At 41.3% G+C, this 26,834-nt stretch overlaps 1 protein-coding gene and 1 long non-coding RNA gene across 3 annotated transcripts in view; one reads left to right on the top strand and one right to left on the bottom strand.

The window, feature by feature from the left end:
• The window catches only part of SLC1A7 (solute carrier family 1 member 7), a 48,578-nt gene that overhangs the window by 10,786 nt on the left and 10,958 nt on the right, over window positions 1-26,834 (top strand). The window contains exons 3-7 of one of the 2 annotated variants that reach the window (XM_041421528.1): window positions 5,123-5,338; window positions 16,341-16,383; window positions 17,159-17,378; window positions 19,679-19,778; window positions 21,073-21,306. In XM_041421528.1, the coding sequence (XP_041277462.1) occupies window positions 5,123-5,338; window positions 16,341-16,383; window positions 17,159-17,378; window positions 19,679-19,778; window positions 21,073-21,306 (813 nt within the window). The remainder of the gene's footprint in view (window positions 1-5,122; window positions 5,339-16,340; window positions 16,384-17,158; window positions 17,379-19,678; window positions 19,779-21,072; window positions 21,307-26,834) is intronic. The other variant, XM_041421529.1, reaches the window with a different exon arrangement.
• LOC121345022 overlaps window positions 1-26,834 on the bottom strand; it is a 56,322-nt gene that overhangs the window by 9,722 nt on the left and 19,766 nt on the right. The gene's annotated exons all lie outside the window — the stretch shown is intronic.

Genomic DNA, 26,834 nt, shown 5'->3' on the forward strand with positions numbered 1-26,834 from the left:
GTAATACTATGCCTTTTTTAATAACACAAGACATTGGGGATCATTGCACTGGCCACACTGACTGAGATAGTCTCTTAGTTGTGTTCAGATTAGCAGAAGGCTGCAGCACACCAGTAATGTGCAAACTCCTGTGACACAACTCTGTCAGGAAGGGCAGAACATGGGGCAGGGTGAAGCAGACAGGGCTGGGCTGTGATATTGCCACCACTACCACTGCCCTTGCTTTATTGCAGCCACGGCAGGGTCTTCCTCTGTAGGTGGTTTTCATATTAGAAGAAAGCAAAGTAATATCCTGAAAATAAAAAGCAATTCTGATCCCTCTTTCTCACTGAAATAATTTCAGCTACACTAGAGACTAAGAGCAAATCAAGCATTAAACTATAAAAAGAGCCAGAGAAAGTTTCTTATCTCTTTCATCACTGTAGAGTTTTATTTTCTCTGTTGCAAACATTACCCTGAAAATGGTGTCTCCATGGAAGTGAAGAAGAGTTTTCTGAAAGCACAGATAGCTGGTCACAGATAAGGAAAAGTGTAATGGTTCACTGCAATATCTGTATCACTTCAGGCAGATTTTTTTTTCACTGTAAGCGGTTTGTCTTCATTTAAAAGTGCCTTAATTTCTCTGTTCCCAAGTCTCTAAAATGGAGATACTGCCTTCCTGCATTAGAGGGGGTTCCACTGGTGAAGCATTTAGAGATGATTAAATGCACATTATTATCATGTTGAGACTTGAAGGCACTGACCTTGACAAAAAGGTGAGCGACAGCCTGCCTGCATGATCAAGCAGCATTAGTGAAGGCAGCACTTCCCTTGCATGATGCTCAACTGGAATATAATCATCTCTAATGTAGCTGTGGAGGCACTTCCCAGCCTCACTGGCAGAACTTGCTCAGGAAGGTCTTTTCCACAGCATGCAATTACAAAATGAGAATGGGAGGGAGGGAATGGGATGAATGAAAACAAACATCATTCTAGGAACAACTGTTGGTGGTTAATACTTGACCATTACTTCTTGACAGGATTAATGTCCTTCTAATCACACTAATCCCTTCTGATAACTTTATCCATAATCCATCTATTTCAAAGCAACATCCAGATGGCTTCTGGTGGAGAGGAAGACAAAATAAACATGCAGAATGGGGTTTTAGCAGCAGCTTCTTGCATTTTCCCTTTCTGGGGATATAGGGTTTGATCTTGAGACAGGACAAAAAATGTGCTTTCATCAGACAGCAAGAGAAAAACCTAGAGACTTGCAGAGAAGATAGAAAGTTCTATTTTTATTTGTAAATAAAATACCTGATACTTATCTGTGACAGCCAGAACAAGCCTAGAGGTGCTCAAAAGGGTTTAGCTACTTGTTTGCATGGGACTAATTAGATTTCCAAGATACTGGAAAGAATTCCCTTCTTCTTTACATCAAAAATTCTATTTTAGTCTTGGGGGTTTTACACGGATTTCCCTCAAAGCAGACATGAAACTTAGTACTTGGTTCTTTGGTTAATACAATGCCAAATGCTTCAAACAATGTAGAAGCTGACTTGACCTTTTTAATTAGTCACATATAATTCCTAGAATTGAAGATGTCTTCTCCTTCCCTTTAGGATTGACAGGTTTTTTTCTATACAAGCTAAGAAATGGTGTCTGAACATTAAATTATAATTTTGTGGATTATTTTCCCAGACTGATAAAGGAGTGAGATGTACAGTAATTTTTTAGAAAAGCTGCAGATTGCTTTTTATTGTCTTAATCCTGTTTTGTCCATTTGGCAATCATTAAAACACGCTATGGAAATAGCTACACGTGAATCATATGTGTGGAAGCTACTTAACTACACAGCTTCTCAAATTATTTCAATCTATGAATCAAATATCTGCCTGTTCTTCCAAGGCAAACCAAATTCTGAGGTTTGACAAAAATTAAAGGTACACTGCTTTCCATTCCAGTGTGTTTCATGAGAGTCTAGCAGTGGAAACCACGAGAATAGCTTTGCTCTGGTTTAGAAGAATCTTGGGAAACTCTTCAGGAAGTTTTTATGTAGCCAAGAGTGTCTGATGAAAATTAGACTTTGAGGGAGGACCTGAGCATGATGCAGTGGTCTTAGTTTAAACCAGCTGGAAGCTTATCCTCCTGGCCCCTGTTCCCTAGGAAGTAAGAAGAGTACTTGTTCTTGTCATCCTTTGGCTACATGGTGTGAGTGTTAGAACTCTAGAGACAACAGTAATAATCTCCTGTGATGTGACTGTGTATTACTTGCTTTGTACAATAACTGTGATAACCTCTATGTCTCTTAACCTTTGTGTCTTTTGTCCCATTCCTTCTGATATCAAACACATGAAGTCAAACAAAAACCAGTGAATGAGTGATTACTGTCTCATTCTAGTTCCAGGCACTTTTTTCTGAAATGATTCTGAGCTATTGCCTAAAATGACCACTGTTACTCCCCAGCCTTTGGAGAACTGGTTCCAGTGGTCCCTTCCTCAGCACTGCAGGCCATGGAGAACATAGGATTTTGACTGAGCCCAGGCCTCTGCTCATGCTTCTGTCACATCCCAGTTATCCCACTGCACCTCCATAGTTAATTACTTTTGATGACTTTCTCATCACAGCATGAACTGAGCATGACTTTATCTGGTGACAGGATAATCTCATTACAGATGATGATCTTGTTAATGAATATCCCCAAGACAGAGCAATCTCATTATTAGCCCCCTCAGGATTTGCCACCTAGGAGGCAAGGTAAGATTAGATTCCACCTGAAAAGCATCCTCCCAAATCCTAAGGCCCTGCATCTTGAGGCTGAGGTAACAACCCTAAACTCACCCGAACCGTTGGACATATTTAATTAGGATTTTTGTCCTAAGTACTTCTGGAAATCCTTCTCAGGTGAGCAATCAAGACAGGGTTCATCCCTCTGTTGTTCTGTAGAACCAACACGGCCCAGAAGCATCAAGGACAACAGGAACAGTGGTGGCTTCCCCACAGTGACAGTGGCTCCAGGGCAGCACCAGAGAGGGAAGGGGAGTGTATTCTCCATCTCCTTGGCAGTGCCCTCTCCCAGGAACTGCTCTGCCTGCAAGTTAGAGCTCTGCTGCTCAACAGTCAGCCCTTCACACCTCTGGTGTCACCTGCATAATGTATCTATAAAGAACCCTGGAAACTGTTACCATGAAGAACATCCAACTGGTTAAAAATCAACCTGATTCTCATTTTTCTTTTTTTTTCCCCCTGGGAATGTTGGGGTGGAACAGTGCTGTACTCCAGTACAATACAGGTATCTACTCTGTGCAGAAATGAGCTGTCAAAATGGCTCAATGGCCTGTGGAACCTCAGCCTGAGAGAAGAGTTCAGTCCTAAAAATCTAATAACAACTCAGGGCTTTTTTAACAGAAAACTGTCACATTAACTTGAGATAAATATATTTAACTGTTTTATTTTAAAAAATGTTTTAGAACTATTTACTCTTCTGCATGAACTCATCCAAGGGAAATGTCAAGGAACAAAGTAGCATTCCTACTACTGTATTTTCAATATGCAGTGCTGTGTTTGCACACAGTGCTTTGCAGACATACAGAAAGATAGGATTTTTATCAAATCCACTGATAAATAAAAGCAAAGAACAATGGTTACAAGAGTGAGAGTTGCTGAGATGCTAATTTTCTAAATTATCCAAACTCCAGTGCACCCTTGCTCCTATAGTGTTAACAAAACCCATGCTAGATGAGAGATTGGCAATGCAGAAAAGCAATACATTTTCTTAATTAATCTAGTGGATGGCTGGAACCTGAACACTAAATCCACCCATTTGATTTCATTAAATCTACTATAAATGTTAAGCTGCACTTTAGCATTGGCTCTAGACATCCTCTCTCAGCAGAGTGAGGTCAAGGAGGTTTCATTCAAGGAGGTGCAGCTTAAGAAATATTTTTGAGAACAGAGAAGCCTGTTTTGATAAGAAAGCTGGACACACCTAATAACAAATGTGGTATTTTATTTCACCTGTACTTTTCCTGAGATGTATGCTTTGGAGAATTCACAGAGAATTATCCAAAGGGAAATCTCAATTTAAAGCCCCAAACCACACTGCTGTCAGTGGAAAATCAAATCCCAGACTCAGGTCACTTGGAAATTGCATGAGGGTCTATGTCAGAGCAGCCTAAGGAAATCTCAGGGCCAAAGAGAGCCCTGTCTAATCTGCTTGTACAAGAGGAGCTCAGGGGGAGTTAAATCTCATGGTAGAGAATTGCATGGCTTGGCACAGGCAAACTGTGCAACACTGGTGATGCTCTGGCAGTGCTGGGCAGGGAGAAGAGGTAATGAAAAGGAAAGATCCTGATGGGTCCCTTCCAACTCAGCATATTCTATGATTGTATGACTCTGTTGTTCTCTGATTCCATGGAAAGGCTGAAGTGATCACAGCATGTTCTCTGCTCCCAGCTGGGTAGCCACACTTCCCATGGAGGTGTTTCCTCTGGATCCCATCCACTGTCCCCTTTTAGACTGGAGGCACACTGAATTACAGTCTGCTCCCAATGTGCTCCCTGGTAAAGCAAAAATACATTGAATTTCTTTAAAAAGAAAAAAAAAGTTATTATTTTTGCTTAAGAATGGACTATATGACAAAATTGCCCGTTAATGTTTTTAATTTTGTGTACCCACTTCACACAGGAAGGGCTGAGTGGGTTGATTGGATTTTCTTCAGAGGTCCATTCAAACCTGAATTATTCTATTATTCTGTAAAATTATGTGTAAAGTATGACACACTGAGTTTTAGTAACTATTGCCACTGCTCCTGTGAATTGAGCCATCCCATGTGTAACTTGTGTAAAACTGTCCCTGGAATTTCAGGGAAGAGTCAGTGGGATTCAGTCCCCACATGTGCAGCCTGAGCTTGCAAGTTCCTTCCAGTAACCAGGATCTCACCTGGCACTTGGAAAATGCCCCTTCAGACACAGAGACTACAGCTGCAGCGTTACTGGCAAGCTTATTGAAACACTGACACACGTAATCAGCTGTCAGAGAAGCAGGCAGGGTGGAATAATTCAGAAATTAGGCTTTCAGCTGCATTAATGTAATGGAAAATAATGTTCATTTAAATACAATTTGTGCTGTTTTCTTCCCACAGCTTGATGTCTGGGCTGGCAGCCCTGGATGCCAAGACTTCCAGTCGCTTGGGAATCATAACTGTCACTTACTACCTGTGGACAACCTTTGTGGCTGTGGTTGTGGGAATAATTATGGTGTCCATTATCCACCCTGGTGGAGCAGCCCAGAAGGAGAGCACTGAGGAGGGTGGAAAGCCCATCATGAGCTCTGCAGATGCACTGCTGGACTTAATCAGGTAATGACATCCATTCTTTGTGCTTTCTGAAGGCAGCATTTTGTACAGAACTGCAGGAGGAACTGTGGCCTGAGCCTCAGTTCTGAATCTAAGGATAAATATTTTGTTGAGACTGAGAAAAAAGTAAGTTTCAGAAGATAGTTTTTAAGTTATCAGATGTTTATACTGGCTGTTTCTTGTAAAATTTAAATGAATGGCCACCAACCAACAACAATGGAGCAGGTTTTTTATACCCCACAGGGCTCCATATGTACAGCCTGTGGACCTTACCATCAAATCCATTATTAGGGTCAAGGGAGTATTAAAACTGAATGTTAATTTAAATAAGAGTAGACAGCTGCAATAGGCAAAACCTTAAATAGAGGGGTGAAACACACATTTTTCAGAAAATAATTCTTAAAAGTGCAGTTATAGCTGTTCATGCCAATTTGCAGATAAAGGACACACTTAGAAAGACCACTGTTGTGTATTTTTTATTCTGCTTTGGGGCTTTTTCTTATTTGTTTTATTTTGTTTGGCAAAAGACACAGTTGTCCTTTTAGAGCAGCATTAGGGCACTGCTGGAATTTGATGGCCTTGCCTGAAATCCCTTTTTGTCCTAATATTTCAGGTGCTAGTGGGATTAGTTTGTTGACTGAACATATTCTGTGCCTTGGATTTATTTTGCTCATGCAGAAAGACCAAGTTTTGCCTTTGCTTGGTAGTTCCTCAAGTTGCTGTTCTCATCAGTCAAGGGACTTCAGGCCAAGTGTGTATCCGTGCCACAGAGAATTCTCTTTGGAGTTCAACTTACTGAAATTAAAAATGGTTCACAGTTTGCCTTTCAAAAACCCAAATTCCTGACCCTAACAGCACGTCAGCACACAAAGTACTTTAATTAGACTTACTTGGACTTCAAATCAGAAGGATCTGGGAAGAGAAGCTTACAAAAGATCCTTCTTTTCTCCTCCAAGTTGCATTTACCCAAGCCACCTGTATTTTATCAATGTCTTGGTGAGAATGGGCCAAATTATTTTAGTCATGGAGCAGCAGCAGAGAACAATCTCTTTTGTAGCTTCTCACAAAACCACCACCTTTATCTGCACTGGAAGGTACCCATCTGTATCTCTCCAGTGACTTTGCCACGAGGGATGGATGTGCAGTGGAATTGCCACGTCTCTTTGTGACATGGGGTTAAGTCACATTCTTCTGCTTCTGCTGCACAAAGGACTGGAATTCCTACACCAAGAGCAAGTTACAGGAGCTTTGAATTCCCTAGTATGACAGAGTAGCATAAGAAGTAAAAGAGAATCTAAGAAAAAAATGTGACCTTAGTGACTGTGTTCACAGTGGCAGTGTCAGGGGACCATTCCTGCTGAGCTGTTTCTAAGGCCTCGGTCAGAGACGCTGGAAGGCACAGTGGGACACACAGTGCAAAGATACATCCAAATGGAGCTTACAGCTCTGTCTGGGAAGGGTCTCCCTCACCTCAGGTTCTCATTCCCTTTCTCACACCAGCCCAGTCACCTTTAGAGGCTCAGAGTAGGCTTGTCATGGAGATGAGTTAGATGGAAAGTAATCTGGGTTTTCAAAATCAAAATTTTCTGTACTATTGTGTCTGCAAAAAAAGTCCAAGACCTGAGTTACCACCTCATCTCTTCACCTCTGCCTGGCTACTCCCTGTACACCAGGGGTGTTGTGGTGAGGTTTGGGAACACTTTATTCCTCTGAGCCTCACTGCAGGTCAAAAACATGTCCTGATCTAGATATTTGCAAGTATCTTCTATAATTTCACTTTTCTACAAACATTTACCCAAGCAAATCATAATAGCATGTGTGCACATTTCAGGTATTGAAGTTTCCAAGCAGCCATGTGTTTCTAGTCTGCAAAACCTTAAATTCTTCACTGGTTTGGGCAGGTGTCAACAGTGGCAAGCTCAACATGCCCCTCACATTACCAAAGGTTAAAGAGAGAGAATCCAGTTCCAGGAGCTTAAATGGAGCTCAGTCTCCTTTTGCTGCGCTCAGCAGCAGCCACAGCTGCACTCTTTCTATCCTGAGAGCACAAATGGATGGTTTTTATTCCTCTGCTACAGAAATAACCACACTAAGTAAATAAATAAATAATAACAACAGAACTGTGGGGAATGGGCTTTCAGCCTAGGCAAACACTATGGGTGAAACTCTGGCTCTGCTGCAGTCGGTTGCAAGACTCTTAAATATCTGTGTGGAAGTCTGGATTAAATGTAATGATGTATCTGCTGGTTTGAGCTAGAAAAGCTGATCCTTTAGCTCAATGATAAATCACTTCCATTCACAGCTGGAAACCATCTTTTCCAGCCCAGATTGGCTTATCTTCTCAATTCATTAATTTCCTCTCCATTTATCAATTGCATATGTGCCCAGAAGTTTACACAGGAAACATCTGGTATTCTGCAAATGAAGAATGCTAAATGTACAAGTGAAGAGATGATATATGTGACATTATTGTGGGGTTTATTTTAAAAGCATGAATCTTGGCATGGGGATGCATGTATTCAACCTCATTGATTTCAGATTTGAAGCCACTTTGAAATGATGAAAAACATTTTTATTTCTTGTGATGTTACAGATGACATTGTCAAGTCTAGAACTTTTGGCAGGAAAGATGTTGCTAGAAACTGAATGTCTTGAATTTTTGTGTGAGATTTTTGCTTTTAGTAGTGGTTTTAATTAGAAATTAAAGAATATACTGAATCAGCAAAAATTAAACCAAAAACTAGAGCAGACCCTCGTGGTTATCCTAAACACTTGCAACACTAATCAATAACTACATTATTATTATTTTGAATTATTTTGTAGACGGTGTTTCCCATGTGTATTTGTCCATTATGTAAACAAAAAAGCCAAACAAACAAACAACAACCCCAAAATATTTGTCCATTATGTAAAAAAAAAGTCAAACAAACAAACACAACCCCAAAACAACAATGATTTGGTGAGGAGATAATAATTCTGAATAATTCTGAAATGGTTCTAAACCTCACATCAGCCAGGAGATACATAATCTCATCAACATCCTGAATTTCATGCCTCAAAAATTGCATCCATGGTTCAAACATTTTTTTTTTTTTGCCACTCTGAACAGCTGTACTTGAAAGATTTCCTTTCTAAAGAGAACCCCAGGGATTTGGAACAAGAACGTTCTGCTGCCTGTGGAAGATGCCCATTCCACCAGGTGGTTCCTGTGCAGGAACCTCCCCTTGCAGAACCTCCTCTCTATTGGATCTGGATAAGGACAAGCTCAGAGGCAGCTGTGACTCTGAAGCTGTGCAGGAGATGCTGTTCTCAAGATGCTTCTCTCTTTAGCCACCACTTTATTGCTCCACTGAGACAGATGTATAAATGTGCCCTCATTTTATTCAAGGTTTCTGCTGTAAGCACTGCAAGGCCTATGAAAGTACATTTTCTTCCATTTAAAGCTCTATATAATCCTCAGGCTAAGGATCATGTTGTCTTTAAGCACCTGGTGCTTTATGTTTTTATGGATTCATTCTCATGATGTGCAATACCCCTGTGAGGTAGGCAAGGACCATTTTCCATTCTTACAACCAGAGAACCAAAACACATGGAAAAGAAATTACTTCACTGAGGATTGTTCAGAAAATTCTGTTGGGCCAGAAGAAATATTCCCAGCTCATACAAGAGCTGGTAGGGTTCTTGTAGGAATGTGGCTTTGGGGCATCTCAATAGCAGTGAATCAACAAACACCTCTGCCTTCTTCTTCCTGTGGAAATTACTGGAATTAACTTTATACTTTCTCTGCAAAAATAAGAGTGACATTTTAACAGCCTTTTATGAGTTAAGAAACTAAGGAAGGCAAGACACAATTCTTTAAAAGTAATTCAGCTTTTGAGTGTTTTGTTGTCAAAAGGACAAAAAGGGACATACTTACAGGAACAGTGTTCCATTTAAAATATTAGGTTTACTTTTGTAGCATAATCACCTAACTAAGAAAATAGAAAAGGCCTATAATTTGAGGACAAACATTTGCAAAGCTCCTTCTGTGAGCCAGGAGGACACTGTTGACATTAGCAGTTAATATTTCCACGACATCTGTTACCTTTGATTTGGAAGGGGAGATTCTGCTGTGACTGAAACCATGCCACCTGCACTTCCCACCAAGGGAAATAAAATTCGGCTTATGAAATAAAACAAACAAGCAAAGTCCCAGCCAAACTGGGTTTCCCCTCCTGTTTTAGATCAGGCTGACTGCAGATTTGGGCACCAGCAGGTGCAGGGCTCACATACGTTATTGGTTTTTCTCAAGTCTAACAAGACAGAGTGGCATTGTAAACTTATTCAGCTCAAAAGCCCCAAATAAACCGATTCAGTGAAGGAAGACAGGATCAAATCACACCTCGACCCAAGACAAATACATTTGTGCATTTCTGAAGTTTATTGGAGGGAGAAATCAGAGCATTTTACCACTGAAAATTCATGATTGCATCCAATTTAATAGCAGGTACCCAGAAAATGAATTTGGCTTAACCAAGAGAGGCTCTATTTTTATACCAGTAAGAGTTAGAAGAGGATAAAACACTGTAGAGGATTTACATTTTCATGGGGAATCCTGAGCACTCTTTAAAATCACTTCCTTTCCCTTTTTTCAAGCTAAGGGCTATATTCTATATTATTGAGATTGTGTTTCTTGAAAATAGGGCAGAAAAACCTCAGGATCTATTGTAGTGTGGAAAAAGTCCAAGCTGTGCAAAATCAGGAATCACACCTTTAGAAGTTTACAAGTGAAGACTGAATTGTATGTAGACACAGTAATATAGAGTGCATTAAATGATCCAGCTTTAAACTATGAAAGAAGTTTTGAAAATAAGTATGCTGTACATTAACGTATCTTTTGCCAAAAGCTACTGTGTACTGTGATAGAAATATTTATCTGTCTCCTATGGCAAAGCACCATTTTTTACTCTTTTCAGATTGCCAGGTTGTTTTCATCTCACAAAACCAGCCTTATGCCAGAAATGTTCTGCCCTGGGACCAGGTCTTTGCTTCTGGTTAATTTTTAAGAGTTTGATTTCCACAGGAACCCCAACCTTAAGTATTTACAAAGAAATCTCAACCCTCTAACTGTGGGGTCTTTATTTGGCTCAAAATTAATCCAACATGGAATAAAGATAATTCCACGATGAAAACGACCCTGAGGAGATGGGCTATGAAGCAAATCCTGCTCTCTGGTCAGGAGGCTTTAGTCACAGAGGGGGAGGTGCACAGGGACCAGGAATTAAAAGTGCACTAGGAAAGCTTTGACCTTGCAGGGGAATTTGTTGTCCATCCTCCTGACAATTGGTCTGGACCTCTCCCAGTGTCAACACACACTTTTTATGGAATAACTTGCCTTGTTAGAACCACAGTGGAAATATGTTGGGCCTGTCGTGTTACCTTTGATATAATTCGGCCTTTTTGAGATGCCTAAAGCTGTGATGTACTTGTGCTTCCACTTTCAGAGAGCCACAGCCCTTCTGGGGCTTTGTCAGGACCTTTTCTTTCAGAGGAAGCAGGATAAGAAAGTTCAGATCCTTTCCTGGAACTGAAATGCCTTGCAGCCCTCACGACAGATAAAAAGTCCAAATTTGACAAAACGATTCCACAATATGAGTTCTGCTCTGATCTTTGAAAAAAAACAAAGCAAGACAAAGTAACTTAGACCCAATTAGTGATTTTTGCCTTCTGTAAGTACTTTTTATCCCAATAATGAGGATTTTAGTGCCTCATTAATTCTGCAACAGCCTTCTTTGGTCCTTTCAGCAGGAGGTAGTATGACTGATACTGAGAAATTAGATGAGGTACCAGAGGTGACTACTGATGTGCAAGATGGTTTCTCACATGGCCCCTGCCATAGGTTGGGTTTTTTTGTCTTTCTGGATTAAATTTTGCCCTTGCTTTCAGCAGTGCAAACCCTGCTGGAGCCCCTGACACCAGCAGGAAGGTATCACATGTATGACTAGGGACAGGATTTGCAGCTCATGTGTAACAGTAGGGAGGAGTCTACACAGCTGATGATGAATTCATGCAGAGGACATAAAAAGTAAACAAATTCTTGAGATTAAGGTAATGTCACTGAGAATGACCTCAGCCTATAGTAAATGGAAGCTACAGTGCTGTTCATTCTTGAAAAACTTGGAAACTTTACAGTTCTCATGTCAAGCCATTCAAGATCCAGTATTGCTCTCTGTACCCTTGCTGTATGTAGTGACAGGGTAAGGTCTCAAACATGCAAACATTAGAATACTGTCAAATTCCCAGCCTTAAAACAATGTTCTTGCAAGCTCAGCTACGCTTGCTCAAATTTGAGAGCAGAGCATCCAAAGCTGCTTTATGCCTAGGGCAAATATAGGCCAATAAATATTATGAGGACACATATGCAGCAAAACCCCCAGTCTGGTGGCTTTAATTCCACAACATGGGAGACTGCAGCCAGACTGTCTGGTGTGGCAGGGATTAGGTGCTGATAACATCGAAGTCTGAGAGCAAAACCAGATTGGGGCTGCAGAGCACAGAGTGCCAGAGGGAAGGGGTGCTCTGAGTCAAGGAAACATCTGCTGTACCTGCGGCAGCCCCGCGCTAGAGCCGCTGGCCTCATTTCTGACTGAAAGGATCTGCAAAAGCTGAATGCTTTGAGTTAATGGCACTGTGGTAAGGACTCAGAATGAATATTTCAGACATTCAGTAGCATTACTGAAAGCAGAATCTGGCCTGTTATTTCTAACAGAAGTTATCCAGGAGATGTGAAGGAGCTGTCCCAGTGGCTGCAGGCTCATGTTCTCTGGACAGTTCGGTTAACAGCGTCACAGTGACACAGTTTAACTGTGCTGCTCTTTGTGCCACTACTGTGGTTCTGAGCCAACCACCTTCCAAAGAGACAAGAGGGCTCCCACATCCTGGGGACAGTGCTGAAGAATGGCTTCCTAACACAATTCAGCTTCCTAAAGCTGCTGAAATTAGGGGAGCAAAATCAATCAACTCTGTTAATTCATAGGTCAGCTGATGGGAGACAATGGGGAAGGGAAGAGGACCTTCCACTTTTGGCAAGATGCTAATTCATCCTGTGTTAATGGGAAGCTGCACCCTCAGACCTGCTGCTCAGACCAGGTGCTGCCTGCACTTTATACAAGTCTTTAGGATTTCCTCAAAATCCACGACTGCCGAAGTGCAGAACATACGCTGCCATAGTTGTCTCGTATTATATGTACATACACGATACTAATTCAATACATCTACATCTGAATCCTCTTAGCCCATGCAGAATTAGGGAAAGGCTCCAAAATGTGCTCGTAGAATGTGCCTGTGCATCACAGCAGCTGCAGTCAAAGATGGTGATTAGTGGGTCACTTGTGCGTATGTGCTGCTGTCACAGCAAAGGCAGGCCAGGCCTGCCGTGCCAGCTGGGCTCAGTAGCTCAGCTCTGTAGAAGGTTCACTGAGCTGAATTCAAGTTTCATGCACATTCATCCTTTTAGGCCCAGCTGAATACTCCTGCTCTATCTGGCAGAGTTCCTGAGGCAGAAGATGCTCTGGGAAATGTTATTCCTCAGGGCAGGCAGTATTTAGCTGTAATTTTTTTATGTAACCAGAAAGCCTATGTCTTCAGTTTCTGTTTTACAACAATATCCTTGTCTCAGACCTAAATTTATCTATGTTTTAAACCAGACTCAGTCACTGTTATGCAGTAGGTTTAATTCCCTACTCTTACGTGAAATTATTTCTGCTAGCAATGCTGAACTGAGCCACTGAGGTTAGACAATATTGCTTGTGCTAGGGAAATAAATCCCAGATCACGTTAAGTTTCCTGCACTGTTATTTTGTGACCTGTGTCTTGTAAGCAATCTGCAAGCAATGCTGCAGCTTCAAAAGTATTTTATCTGCTTGGCTTTCTTAATTGAACAAAGACAAGAGTATTTATAGGTGCTGACAGTAATGATGAGCTCAGTTTGAATCACTCCTTCCTAGGTGCTGGCAGTGACTTTAATTACATCAGTGATAAATTTACTTTAATTTATATCAGTGATAAACACAGTGCCTGAGTAGAGACACAGCCTCACTTTAGGATCTGGGGACCTGATCCATGTGAGTACATCTGGATCTCATCCAGAGCTGCAGTAAAGCTCATAGAGGTCTGCAGGGGACAATCTGGTGGCAGGCTGGGTGCTTGGAACAGAGGTGGGCAGAGATGGACAGGTACAACACTCTGCCATTCATTTTGCTGCATGCTGGGGCAAATGCACGTGTCTGGATTCTGAGCCAGACTGAAGCTCCCACTCTGCAGCATTCCCCAGGACTCAGGTTTGGTGGGCAGGAACCCACAGGAGGGCTATCCCAGGACCTTGTGAGGATCCAGCCAGCCTCCCCATCCCAGTTCTGTACTAAAAAGTCAAATCCTCCTTATCACTCTCCCTTCAGTCCCTTGTTCTGAACCACTCTCAGGAGATCCTTGCTAAACAGCCAGCTCATGGCTGGCAATATCAGTGTGCAGCAAAACATACCCCTCAAGCAACAAGTGTTTCTGAAGAGGCCTGACAGAACCAAGAAACCCTCCCAATTACCTTCCATCTCTAGCTGGCAGTTCAATTCTTTCTTCTCATTTTTTGTTTTTAGTCCATTAAAGTTCTCATTCACCAATTGCTCTCTTAAATGTTTTCGACTGACAAAACTTAATTTTGGCTAATACTGGATTTTCTCAATCCAAGTAAACCAGCTTAAAATAAAAATAAGCTGAGGCTCTGGCAAGCATATTTAGGTCATCCTTTCACCAGATAAATTGTGTAACTTTGGTAAGGCTAGTCTCAAAGACTGGATCACAGTGCATAATTTATTAAAAAATATTGGGAGAATTCCAGCATCTAGTATTAAGTGGGTAGTTGTAATTCCTGCAGGATAAAGAATGATAAAGAAACAAAATGCTTTAATCCTCTACAAATTTGTCTAACATTTAATCTAGCTACTAACCATATGATATTTCCCTTCTCAAGCAGTCTTAATTGTTCTTAATTCTACTAATTAGGACTATGAGGGAGAAAGTGGAAGTCATCAGCAATTAAATTCATGTTTCTGTGCAAAGCCACAGCTTGTACGTGAGGTGCATATTCAGAGCTGTGCCGGAATCTCTGTGTGGATCTCTGCTTTCAGGATATTTCACATTCACACAGCAGGTCAGAGCACAACCACCACACTGAGCACTCCTGCAGCACCTTTCAGCCCAGCAAAATAAAGGCAAGTTAATATTAATGAAGCCTTTAACAATGTGCAAGCAGAATTCCCTTATGAGGCATAATAAAGCAGTAACCACCTGTACTGTCCAGTGCTCCCCCTCCTATGAACATCCTCTCCACTTTGCCAGGCCCAGCTCCATCCAGCTGCTCCTCAGCTGGTTCCCTGTGTCAGCCAAGCCCCAGGGCTCAGGCACAAGGTTGTGCCTGCACCTGACAGGGAAAGGATGCACAGCTGCCTCTTGCCTGTGTCTTGCTTTGGCTGCACACTTGACATTTGAACCAGACAATCAGCAGCTTCATGGACAGTCTGCAGAGACAATCCAATGCCTTTATGAGACTCATCTGCCCTCGAGCAGCAGGCCAACAACTTCCTCTCATGTTCAGTCTTCTCTTTCAATCATTAGGCAGTACTACTATCACTTAATTAAAAATTTTCTCCCACAGTTCTCCCTAAAAACGATAATCAATTACCTTTTTGTAGCAATTGCTCTCAGTGATTGATGCTACTGATGCAGAATCTACCTCATACTTTTAAGTGTGACCATAACATCATGTTATGATCACTTAGAAAAAAAATCATGTTTTCTAAGCCAGTGCTTAGACTCTCACTTTCTTCTGCCCCAAGGTTCAGAGGCTTAGGGTTGGAAATAAATCAGTCCTGAAAATGATCCTATTAGAATCATCACACAAATATTGGTTCCCAAATGCTGCATGGAAATGTATGATTTTTTAGCTGTTTTTTCCTAATTATACTATGATTCCTCTTTGAAGCCTGCAGAGGGTGTACTCTCCATTTCAAATAAGGATTGAATGTCTTTCTGTCTTTCCAGCTCAAACTGAAATTATAAATTAGCTCCATATATAATTATGTGAAATGTTACAGAGTGAGATACACAGAAAGTCAGAAAAGGTGACAAAAATAATCTCTTTTGGAATTAAAAATCTATTGGTCTCCCTGCAATCTCAGTGTTGGGTCATTGCCTTCCTCTGTAGCTCAGCTGTGAGCAAAGATGAAGCTGTTGACCTCATTCAGGTTCTTATTCTGAAGCCTCAGAACTGTATCTAAATAAAATTTAGCAGTATACAGCTCTAATCTCAACTCTTTCAGCTCAATCTCTTTTAGCTCAATCTCAATCTCAGGAAAGAGATCCTCTTTTTGAAAAGCAAACTGTTCTTGACCAAACCACTGCAAAGTATACATCACTTGCAATTTTAGTGATGAAAATATATTGGGGTACTAGAGTTTATGAATTAGCACAGGAGTACTTAGAAGTCCCACAGCAGATTACAGCACACAGGGGTCTCAGGAATACATCCCTGACTGTCCAGAACAGCTCATTATCTAAGTAGGAAAGACAAAATATAAATAAAAGAATAGTACATAAAATAAAGAATATAAATAAAAGAATATTCTTCCCACCATTCAGCAGATGGGGAAGGGAATCATAGCAATTCTGTCACCCCAGTTACAACACGGAGACTGTGGCAGAGCCAGAATTTGTAGCCAGAGCTCCTGGGTCTCACCCCAGGTGTTTGGAAGCAAGTCCCAAAACTTCAGTTCTGAAGAGCTGTCTCTGCTGAGCTGTGCTCAGCCAGGCACAGCTGTATGGCTCAGTGGGAGAGAGTGGCATCCTCTGCACCTGCCCAGCCCTTGCTCTCCAGGAGGGTAAAGAACTGATTTATCATGGCAGACCCAACACACAGTAAAAAGAAGTTGGTTTCAGTTCCATAGAAATTATTCTTCTATTTGTTCATTTTTAGGAACATGTTTCCAGCCAATCTTGTTGAGGCCACATTCAAGCAGGTAAGTGGCTATATTCCTTTTACTGATGAAAGACATGAGCCAGCATTGTTATGAAACATGTACCTTTGTAAAACACAACCCAGATATACACATGGCATAGGACTGCAGACACTGTTAGTACCTTCAGCATTTAGGAATTAATGAGTTCTATTCCCTTAGCCTCAGCAGCCATGGTATCTGAAGGCAAAACAGGGATAAAGTGCTCTCTAGTGTGACTAGAGAATAGATATGCACTCCCGTGTCAGCTCCGTGTCCATCTGAGAAGAGCTGGAATTTATTTAAGAGCACCCTGCAACACCACACAAAGGAAGAATAGAATACCATGTTCAATTAAAGCAACAAAATAATGTATTGGGGAAGAATCTAATTACTCAGGTTGGAATTGGGCAAGAAAAGCTTGTCTAAAAGTTCTAAAGGAGCAAGAGGCATGGATGTATTTATTTCACCTGGGGGAACATTTCATGGGAACCTCACAAAGAGAAGGGCACTCAGAAAGTCATTCCTAATTATATCTTACAGGAAAGTTGCTCTGTCAGGAAGCGAAGTGTTTGCTGCACCAGGGTCTGATTATAGGAAACTCTGGTTTTGTTATGCTTTTCCAAAAATTCACACTGTTTTTACAAATTTTATCAGATTAAGACAGGAGTGTTCATTCTCCTTTTCATGCCAGTCCCTTCAACATGCAGCATTGTTGAAACAGAGCACTTAGGAGGTCTCATTAAACTATTCATTCCTGTTGGGGTATTGTAATAAAAACCTCTTTGCTTTCTTTCAGTATCGCACCAGGAGTATTCCCATCATTAAATCGAACAAAGCGCCGTCCGAGAGCACCACTCGTCGCATCATCATCTACGGAGTCCAGGACGAGAATGGCTCCAACGTCCAGAACTTTGCCTTGGATATCACCCCCCCTCCTGAAGTGATCTACAAATCAGAGCCAGGAGCTAGTGATGGCATGAATGTGCTTGGGATTGTGATATTCTCTGCCACAATGGGTAGGTTTCAGACGTGTTTGGTTTGGAATAATCCAAGTGTCCATTCAAGATGAAAGGATTGGAGTTGGGTTGCTTGGTTTCTTGACTCAGCTCTTTTAACTGTTTCTATCTAAACTTTTTTGGGGAAAAGGCAAGATTGTTACAGAGCTGTACCCCCACCCTTTCAAAGGCAAATTTTCAAAATCCTTGATGACTTTTGTTCCACGGAGTTGGGTGTTCTGTGCATTCACTTACAATCTTTTATTTTTTTCTCAACTATTTTGAGCTTTTATTTATGACCCATCCTTTGCTGACTGTAAGACAGCCTTGTACAGTGTGCTCAGAGGAGGTAGGAACTACCACCAGATCAGACCCATGGGCCCTCTACCAGTATGCCAACCCATATTGTTTTATGAGTTTTTCATCTGTGGATATTTCTTTTTTGATTGAAACCTCTTGATTTTATTTTTGGTATCCTGCAATGAAGATAGTTCTATACCACCTACCAGATTGTAAGAGTAAGAACTTCTGTCTGGCTTATTTATTTAGTTTAACTTACTGAAGGAACTAATTGGTGCCATGTGTGTTATATTATGTTTGTGGATTTCAAAGAAGAAGTTTAAACAAACATTTCCAAGTTAACCATAAAGTTCTGATGACTTTTATAGGAAAATGCTGATCAAATTTTCCTTATGTAAATTTATTCTTGGAAGTTAATCTGGTCAGCAAAGGTAGTTCCATAAAACATCTTTGACTGTATTTATATTATGGTTCATACTAGCACAAGGGGTCAAGATTCAAACCTGGAATTAGTGGATTTGTCTCTGTTTTTTTAGCTTCTCCAGTGGGTGGTATTCCCTGTACAACCCTGCTGGAAACTGGCTGTCTCCCAGTTTGTAGTATTTTATAGTCCATTTCCAAAGTACAACATCACCACAAACACTATTCCAGTCAAAACCTACTGGATATGAATGAATTAATTACATCTACTTATTAGGACCAAGGGCAATTTTCTGCTTCTGAGAACAGAAGATCATTCATTGTCTGCCCTGAACTGAATGTATGACTTTTACCGAGCCCCTCAGTCCTGCTAGCCCAGGGTTCAGCAGGCAGAAGCTGAGACCTGGCTTCTTCCTGGCTGATGGACACAAAGGACTGTCACCCACAGCATGGCTGTTGGGTCACTCCAGCTGTACCAGCCACCAACAAACCTGAGACAGCAAACCCTCAATAATTACCATCACCAAGGACTACTTCAGGCTTTTGTTTTGAACAAAGGATGTGGCCAAGGCTGTCTTCAGCCTATCGCATCATCCCCCCACCCTTCAAAATGGAAGCATTGAAACAGCTTAATGAAAGAGCGTTGTCTTCTGACCTAAAAGTTATGGCTTAGATGATCTAACAGGCTTACAAACTCCCATCTTGAGAGCACTGCTGTTGTGAAATCCCTGGATAAGGCAGCTGAAAGCCTCCCCGCCTGCCTCAGCAGGGAATGGCCCTGGAAGCAGTGCTGCCTGAGACGTGGCTCCGAGCTCTGGGCTCCAAGGGACAGATCTGGGCTCCTGCTCAAAGCAAGGACACTGCACACCCAGAGCAAGCGGCAGCACAAACCCCACTGCCAGCCCCTGCCTCCCCAGGCAGCTCCCCTCAAAGGCAAACTCCCTTGGTGCAGCCAGTTTTTGAAGTGTTTCCTTGAGCAATTGACTCGATTCCTTATAATTCTTTCAAGGAGGATAATTAACTATAGGAAAATGTTGTCTATTTATATGCATTAATGGAAATAACACTGTCTGGAGCTATATGGTTAGATGACACATCCCAGAGCTGTATCCAGTTGCTTTCTGAGCAATGGGGGCACATACATGGGTTTTATTTGCCTTCTTCTTTACTGGTTAGTCTTCACAGCAATTTGGCCTTTCTCTCCATGAATCTTCATTTCCTTACCTCCCCCAAAACTGCAAAGCCTGACTGACTATAAAGGTTAATCATTATCACGTAGACAGAAAACTACTAAAAATATGACAGAGACTCCATTACTAATTCCCCATTACCAGAGCAAACCTCAAAACCTGGCTTTGCCTCCCAAGTCCTCGTTCGTGCTGCCTGGTTGTAGGCAGAGACAGATTTCTTCACTAGAAAATGTTTCTCAGTTTGTGTTCCACGGATCACTCAGAGCAGGTAAATCCCACGCAGGGCTCTACGACTGATGGTTCAGGACACAGCCTTGTGACCAGGGAGCTTTGAGTTTCAGGAGGGAGGGAAAGCACTGGGGTTGTGTGTGAAGACACCTGAGAAACTGAACCCAAATGCTCTGATTGCAGGTATAATGTTGGGAAGAATGGGGAACAGCGGTGTCCCTTTGGTCAGCTTTTGCCAGTGTTTGAACGAATCTGTCATGAAGATAGTGGCAGTTGCTGTTTGGTAAGTAACTGTTTTTGCTAAGAAAATCAGTATTTTTTAAAAAGAGTAAGAATATTTCAACAGAAGAAAATGCACAGAAATGTCACACATTTATTTCCAGGGAAATAAATGAGGATGAATAATCCTTAGTTTTGCAGGGCATCGCATTTGAGGATGCACATATATCTGTCCCTGGTCTGTACCATCCTTTTGACAGGACACCCTCTGAGTTACTCCCACATAGCAGAACATGGTACAGCTGGGTGGGGTGTGCTGTATGCCCTGAGGGCACTGCCAACCCCTGGGCATGCCAAGAGGGTCATAGCCACCCAGGCCACACAAGGGACAGGTATGATGGGATGTTCTAGCTGGTACCTCCATCCCTTCCAGCACTGCTGCAGGCCCAGCCAGACCTGCCAACACGCCTGCCCCAAAGATCAGAGGAACAGCAGGTGGCTGCCAACAACAAGAGCTATCAGCTTAGCACCTTCTCCCCACCTCAGGATGTCCCCCAGTGTGGGTCAGCCTGATGTGGGACAGGGAACCAACACTCAGCCCACACCCTCTCTTTCCGGCTACGTGGTCCAATCTGACTGACCTGGGTCAGGGAATGATTGCTTGGGTGGATATGACAAAGAAGGTAGTTTATTTCTGGGAAAACGAGGAAGTAGTGTCAAGTCTCTGGAGATGACACAGCTGCAAGTGGAAGATGGCTGGATGCTCCCAGATTTTTTCTTTAATTTAAAAGTTTTTTGGCATCCATGACTTTGTATGCAGCTGCACACAGAAGCACAACATTTTTTATAAAGCACCTTTCCAGAGTGGATTCAGAAAGTAACAATTCTTCTGCCTATTTATCTGCCCCAAATCAAACCCCCAGGCAGTCCAAGAGCATGTCTAATACATGTTGGTGTTTCTCCTCTGTCTTCCAAAGGCAATATAAACGTTTACTTAAGAGCTTCCAACGAAAATCCATGAACAGCTACAGGAACATAAACACACGAGAGGAGCTCAGGATTCATTCCCCCTCTTCCCATTAATTTACCTGCTTGAAGCTAAAAAGTCAGAGCTGCCTTTGGAACCAAAACATTTTAAAGTTGTTCCTTGCCAGTGCCATAATCCCAGCTGTGCTGATGGGGACCCCACAGACAAAACTGTCCAGCCCAGTGCTCTGGGCATCCTGCTCTGGTGTGGAGGCAGAACAGCCAAACCCAGCCAGGGCAGGTGCTGCACTGCCACTGGAAGGAGCTGCAGCTCTTACTGTGTGATGGAAAGGAGCTGTCTCCTAATAATGACTGTCTTTCTTTTTGCTCAGGTATTTTCCATTTGGAATTGTGTTCCTAATAGCTGGCAAAATCTTAGAAATGGATGATCCCTCGGCCATTGGGAAGAAGCTGGGTTTCTATGCCATTACTGTGGTGTGTGGCCTGGTGGTGCACGGGCTCTTCATCCTGCCAATGATGTACTTCTTCATCACCAAGAAGAATCCCATTGTCTTCATCAGAGGGATCCTTCAAGCCTTGCTCATTGCTCTGGCCACATCCTCCAGGTATTACAGAGTTTTTAGACAGATCCAATAAAATACTTGCTAGATCCTTACTGCAGCTACCTCTTGGGAAGAGCACACTATTGCTACAGTGGAGCAGATATATCTGTATCTGAACAATGGTCTCTGCCCAATTCACTGGTATAAATTTAAAAAATGTGTGTCTTAACATTTGGAAGTTATGTGGGAACCACTGCACAATAATATTGTTTTCCCTTAGTTTAAAAAATATTGGATAAAACCATTTTTTTCATCGAGGACTAGAACGGAAATAAGTTATTTTTCCATATAAAAATACTGTGCTTCTACAAAGTTAATGTATACGAGGGACATACAGTTTGTTCAGACTTCATCTTTGGTATTAGTGGGGAACCTCCTATTTCAGTCATGTGGAAACATTTTATCCTTTCCACTCATGTTAGTCTTTGTTTCTTGGTACATTATACAAAAGACTGTGGTTGCAAGCTATTGTCCAGCACTGGGAAAGTATTTAACTGTTGTGCTCGAGGAATAGTATCTTTTACACCCTTCTCAGAGAAGATGTACAATGAGTTTTAACCATAGCTGAACAAAGGTACAGTGAAAATGGAAACCAGCTTGTGAACAGGCTATGAAAATGACTCCCAACGTGGATAAAATGGTGCATGAGATGTGCTTGAAAGGGCTGGAATTGCCTTGCATGGAGCAGATACAGAAATGACAATTAAAATAACATTTCTGTGTAGCCAATATGACAACACAGTTTCATGGCATCTGTGGCTAAAGTAATGTAGAAGATTAAAAGACAGGGGAAGAGGGAATTATTATTTCAGTACAGAAGGTACTGAATTTCCACTGTGACATTTTACAAGGTGCATCAATATATAATAGTTTGCTCCAAAATGACCTATAAAGAGCAGCATACTGAGAAACACACAGTCAAAAAAATTACATGGTGGGTGGTGCTTAAACTCTAACTACACTTAAATAATTAAGGAAAGATTTTTTATTAGAATGTACAAAGTTTGTAGCTTGAGATGTCACCACATCCCCAGATTCAAGTAAGATGAGAATTTTGCACTCAAAGATGTTAATGCTGGAAAAGGCTCATCAGGCTCACATTTGACATACTTGACTACCTTCCCTGCTTCTCTAGGAATTCTCTTTCTGAAAACTCTATTGCTGACAATTCAGATTTTTAATCTGTGCCATTCTTTTCATTCTATTTTTTTCTAGAAGGAAACAGCTTTTACTAAAAATCTGAGTATTTCTCCTTTTAGAAAAAAAACAAACAAGTTTTTTTATGAGTATAGATGCCTTTAACAAGGGAGGTTTAATAAAGACTTACAAGATCAGCATGTGTTCCACCATTTCAAAATCATTACTTTTCTTGATTTTCCATATTATGCATCAGCATTGCATTTTGGTTTTATCACCAATTTAGGAGTCCTTTACTGATCTGAAAACTGATGAGAGAGGTTTCTGTCTCTGCTGAGCCTCTGTAAGGGAAACCAATTCTTACTTGATGTTTTTTTCAGCCCCATTTCCTTACCCATTACAAGCTGATGTGAGAATGCCCTCTGACAGCACATGCTCCCTTCAGCTGTGCAAGGAATAATTACTTACAGGCCCAGAAAGGGTGTATTTGGGAACAGAGCTCTGGCACCAGCTGGCAGCTCAGTCTGCACCAGAACCACCAGCAGGACTCGTACCAGATTTAGTATCTTTACTGGCAGGAGCTAAAGTACCACCAAATTTAAGGGGAGTCCTGAGGGAAGGCTCTAACATATGGATTTGGGCCTTGGACATTTTTGGATTTAGCCGTTTGTCCCTCCTTAAGAGTGTGTGTATTTTGCAAATCCAACACAGGCCCAACATGGTTTCCACGTTTTTTCTGCTCAAATCACAGTGTCTTTTCTAGAGATAGCTGAACTTTTCACCTTCATTACACTGAAAGGAATGGATACTGCACATAACTGAGCTGTTGCCAAAAGAACATGCACAAATAACTGGGGCTGGACAGGAGAGCTGCCTCTCCTGACAGTCAACACATCTGTATTTGGTTAAATAAGGCTTGCCACAGGGGCATTATATAACACTTGTCATGTGGGTATTGGATTTTCAGATCATCCTAGAGGAGAACAAAGAGTTGATTTTAAGAATACTGATGTGTTTCTTGGAGATGTTTCTGTGTTGGTTCAGGTCTACATCTAAAGATAGAAAGAAAACCACGAGACAGTGTGCTGATACTCACTGGAGATACTCTGCACCTGGGGAAAGCTTGTTTTTAAAGCTAAAGATCAAACTACAAGAAGCAAAAACAATACCATTTACAAAGCCCAAGAATGTAACACAGGAGAACCTGAAAGCCACTGAGCAGCCATCTGCTGGCAAGGATTTTACTGCATCTTAACATTATTTCTGCTTATTTCCCTTCAGTGAAAGGTTCTGCACCCCACTCTCACCCCCTTATGCTTCTCCAGAAACCCCAACCACAGCAATTGGTCTGCACCAGTACCAGTGCAGAGGCAGGGGCAGAAAAGCAGATCTTTTTCCTTTGGTGCATCATTTAGGACACAAATGAATGCACACAGCTCCTCTTTCCTGCACAGCACGTGCTGCCCCTGCCCACCCTGCTCTGGGGTGTCCAGGCTGCACGTGTGGGCATTTCTGACTCTGCTTTCTTCCCCTCACACTGCCCCTGATCTTGTCACCTTTTACTACGCTGAAAAAGCACAATTTGGCCAGCAGGCAAAATTCTTCTTGATTTTAGCTTTCCTAATTCCAATGGCAAGAGGGAATTTGTTTTTCTAGGTCATCTTTCCATATCATTAATGAATTAAAGCAGCATCTTTTCAGTGGTACATCCCATCAAAAGAAGCAATTTTCATCTTCTCTGAAGACAAATTATAAACCATGAGTTTTTCAAGGGTTTTTCTGCTTACGAAACACTAAGATCTTGGCTATTGCACCGTGTAAATTAAAGGCAGATTTAGAAAGGGGAGATGAGATCAGTTTGCTGATTTTTTGGAGCAAATATCAAAATGCATTTGAATGATAAGATAAACAGAGCAGGCTGAACAGCTGCTCTTCCACAGTGACTGGCTGTCTTTGTGGCTCTCGCTAGGAAGAGCTTGGCCTGGGCCAGCATTAGCTTATGCTCGGTCTCTGCAGCTGCAGCATTTTGTCCCAAAATTGAGATAAGACTCTCAAAATGTATTTTTAATTGTTAGAGTTAATGCTGGCAGAAGATTCCTCTCAGCTGAAAGCTTTAGATCAGTTTTTAAAAGCCTTAACAGATTAAGATCAGTGCTTCAGAGTATTATTTTTTCTCTTAGTAAATATTAAATGTCAGGCTTTAATGTTACTTCCCCACTGTTTAACAGTGGATAAAAGTAGCTTTCAAGAAAGCAAACATCACTGAGTTTAACTAGAAAGACAAACTAGACAAATTATTTGATAATGTCTTTTATAATATTGAAATTATACATTAATATTACTCCAAAACTACAGTAGGACCTTTTTATTGTGTCCCTTTTCCTCCTGAGAGCCACCAAATCCAAAGCCTTAAATAAGACATATTTTTCTGGTGTGTGCCAGATGATACAATATGAGTAAAAATGGAACATCATTGGACAACCCCTTCTAGGATGTTCCACACAACTTTTGTCAGCTGTATTCAGGAAAAGTTCATTTCTATGAAACAGGTGCTGAAAGGGTAACCAGGGATGTAAAGTAGCAATCTTCTAAGTGAGAGGTTAAAAAGACAATCCAGGCTGAGAGAGGACAAAGCTGATTTTTAACATCTTGTGTTTCAGCAGCTGATTGTGCAAGGAGAAATACAGAAAGCACATATAAGCAAATTTAGTGCAAATTGAGAAGACTACCTCTATATCATAAATTAAATTTCTCATCTGAGCAGAGAGTTCTGAAAGTCTTTCAGCAGGAGTATGTAGGACACACATCCCACTAACTCTAAGAGGCAGGGTCATAAATTTGAGTGAGACAATGTAGTAGTTGCCCATCTAAGAAAGTAAAAGAATCTGGAAATGTGTTTTCTTTCATTATCTTGCATGTTTTTCACCATCACTGCATTTACATTCTGACCATTTTCTTTATTATTGTAATATTTAACAAACAACAAATCCAACGTTCTTATGGGCCTTAGAAATTTTACTTCAGGCAGCATAAAATTCAAATGAAAGACACAACTAACTGTGAGACAGTGAACAAGTTTAAAAGTTGAATTCTTGCAAAAACAGTGTCATAAAATCTGTTTACAACAACGGAAACAGATACAGATTTTGCTGGTTGTGCCATTGGTATTGGAGATTGTATTGCACAATATTTTTCACATCTCAACCAAACTGTAACATGTTAATCAGCTAAAATTTGCACATTTCACAGCTCAGCTCTCTGCCCTCAGAACAGGCAGACAGGTTTAATATTCTGTATGTCAGACTGTGGGCAAGGTGGCAAGGACTTGTAAGATTACCTTTTTGTCCTTATTTCCACCCAGAGAAATTAGACAGGGTTTTGTTACAGAAAAGTCAAATGTCTGAGGGAAGGCTGTTTTTAGAAACAAGTAACTCTCCAAAACTGAGTAGCTGCAGGAAAGGGAGACAATGAGTTAAATAACTTTTTCTTGGCGAAGCCTCTAGTCAGAACATCTTGCAATGCTACTGAGTCTGCTCCTGGTTGCAGCTACTCCCAGGGCTTTCAGTTCTACACTATTTGTGAGCCACAGCCTCCTTTTTTATGAACATTTTATGGTAAACAAGAGGCAGAGAATTTCAGTCACTCACAAATGACCGTGTGAAAAATGACAGGCACGCTACTCAAGAGAGAAACATCTCATGAGCAGCTTTGGGGATTAGGGGGTTATGCTTTGCTGTGTTTGTTTTTCAAAGCAAATATTGATTAAACACTAGGACTGCCTGAATTAAAAAATTTAATATACCCCAATTACAGGAGGTAATCAGATTTCCATTGCTTTCTTGCCTTTCCAGCATATTTACATACTTAGAGAAAGACTTTGGTCTGGATTTTCAGGCAGTGACTGCCAGTTTGTAGTAAATAATTCAGCAGTCAGACTTCATGAAGTTATAGAAAACAGAACTATCATACTGAAAACATAGCCTTGTCTTTTTTCTTTTGTGTTTCCATGGCAGGAAGTTACTTTTCCTTTCCAAACACGGTTACTTTCCTTGAACAACAGCTTGCACAAATATGAAATGACAACTCCTACTCATGGAAACATTTTGCTTAGGCATTCCTGCAAACTTGGGGTTGTGATTTCAGAGTTTCTGGAATCCCTCTGTGCTTTTATAGGACATTTGCAACAACTGAGAAAGAATTTGCAGATGCAATGTGTTATCTTCAATTGAGAACAGTTCATGGTCACTATAAGATTTAGGTGTTGGAGTCACATTGGGATGTGAGGGTCACTACACACAGTGACAGAGCAATGTGAACTGCCAAACCAGGGGGAAGACACCTGGATTTCCTGGCATGTAAATCACAGGACAACAGGACACTGAAGATCACAGTGT

The sequence above is a fragment of the Onychostruthus taczanowskii genome, unplaced genomic scaffold (assembly GCF_017590055.1).
Source record: "Onychostruthus taczanowskii isolate IOZ18803 unplaced genomic scaffold, ASM1759005v1 scaffold7, whole genome shotgun sequence".
Taxonomy (NCBI): domain Eukaryota; kingdom Metazoa; phylum Chordata; class Aves; order Passeriformes; family Passeridae; genus Onychostruthus; species Onychostruthus taczanowskii.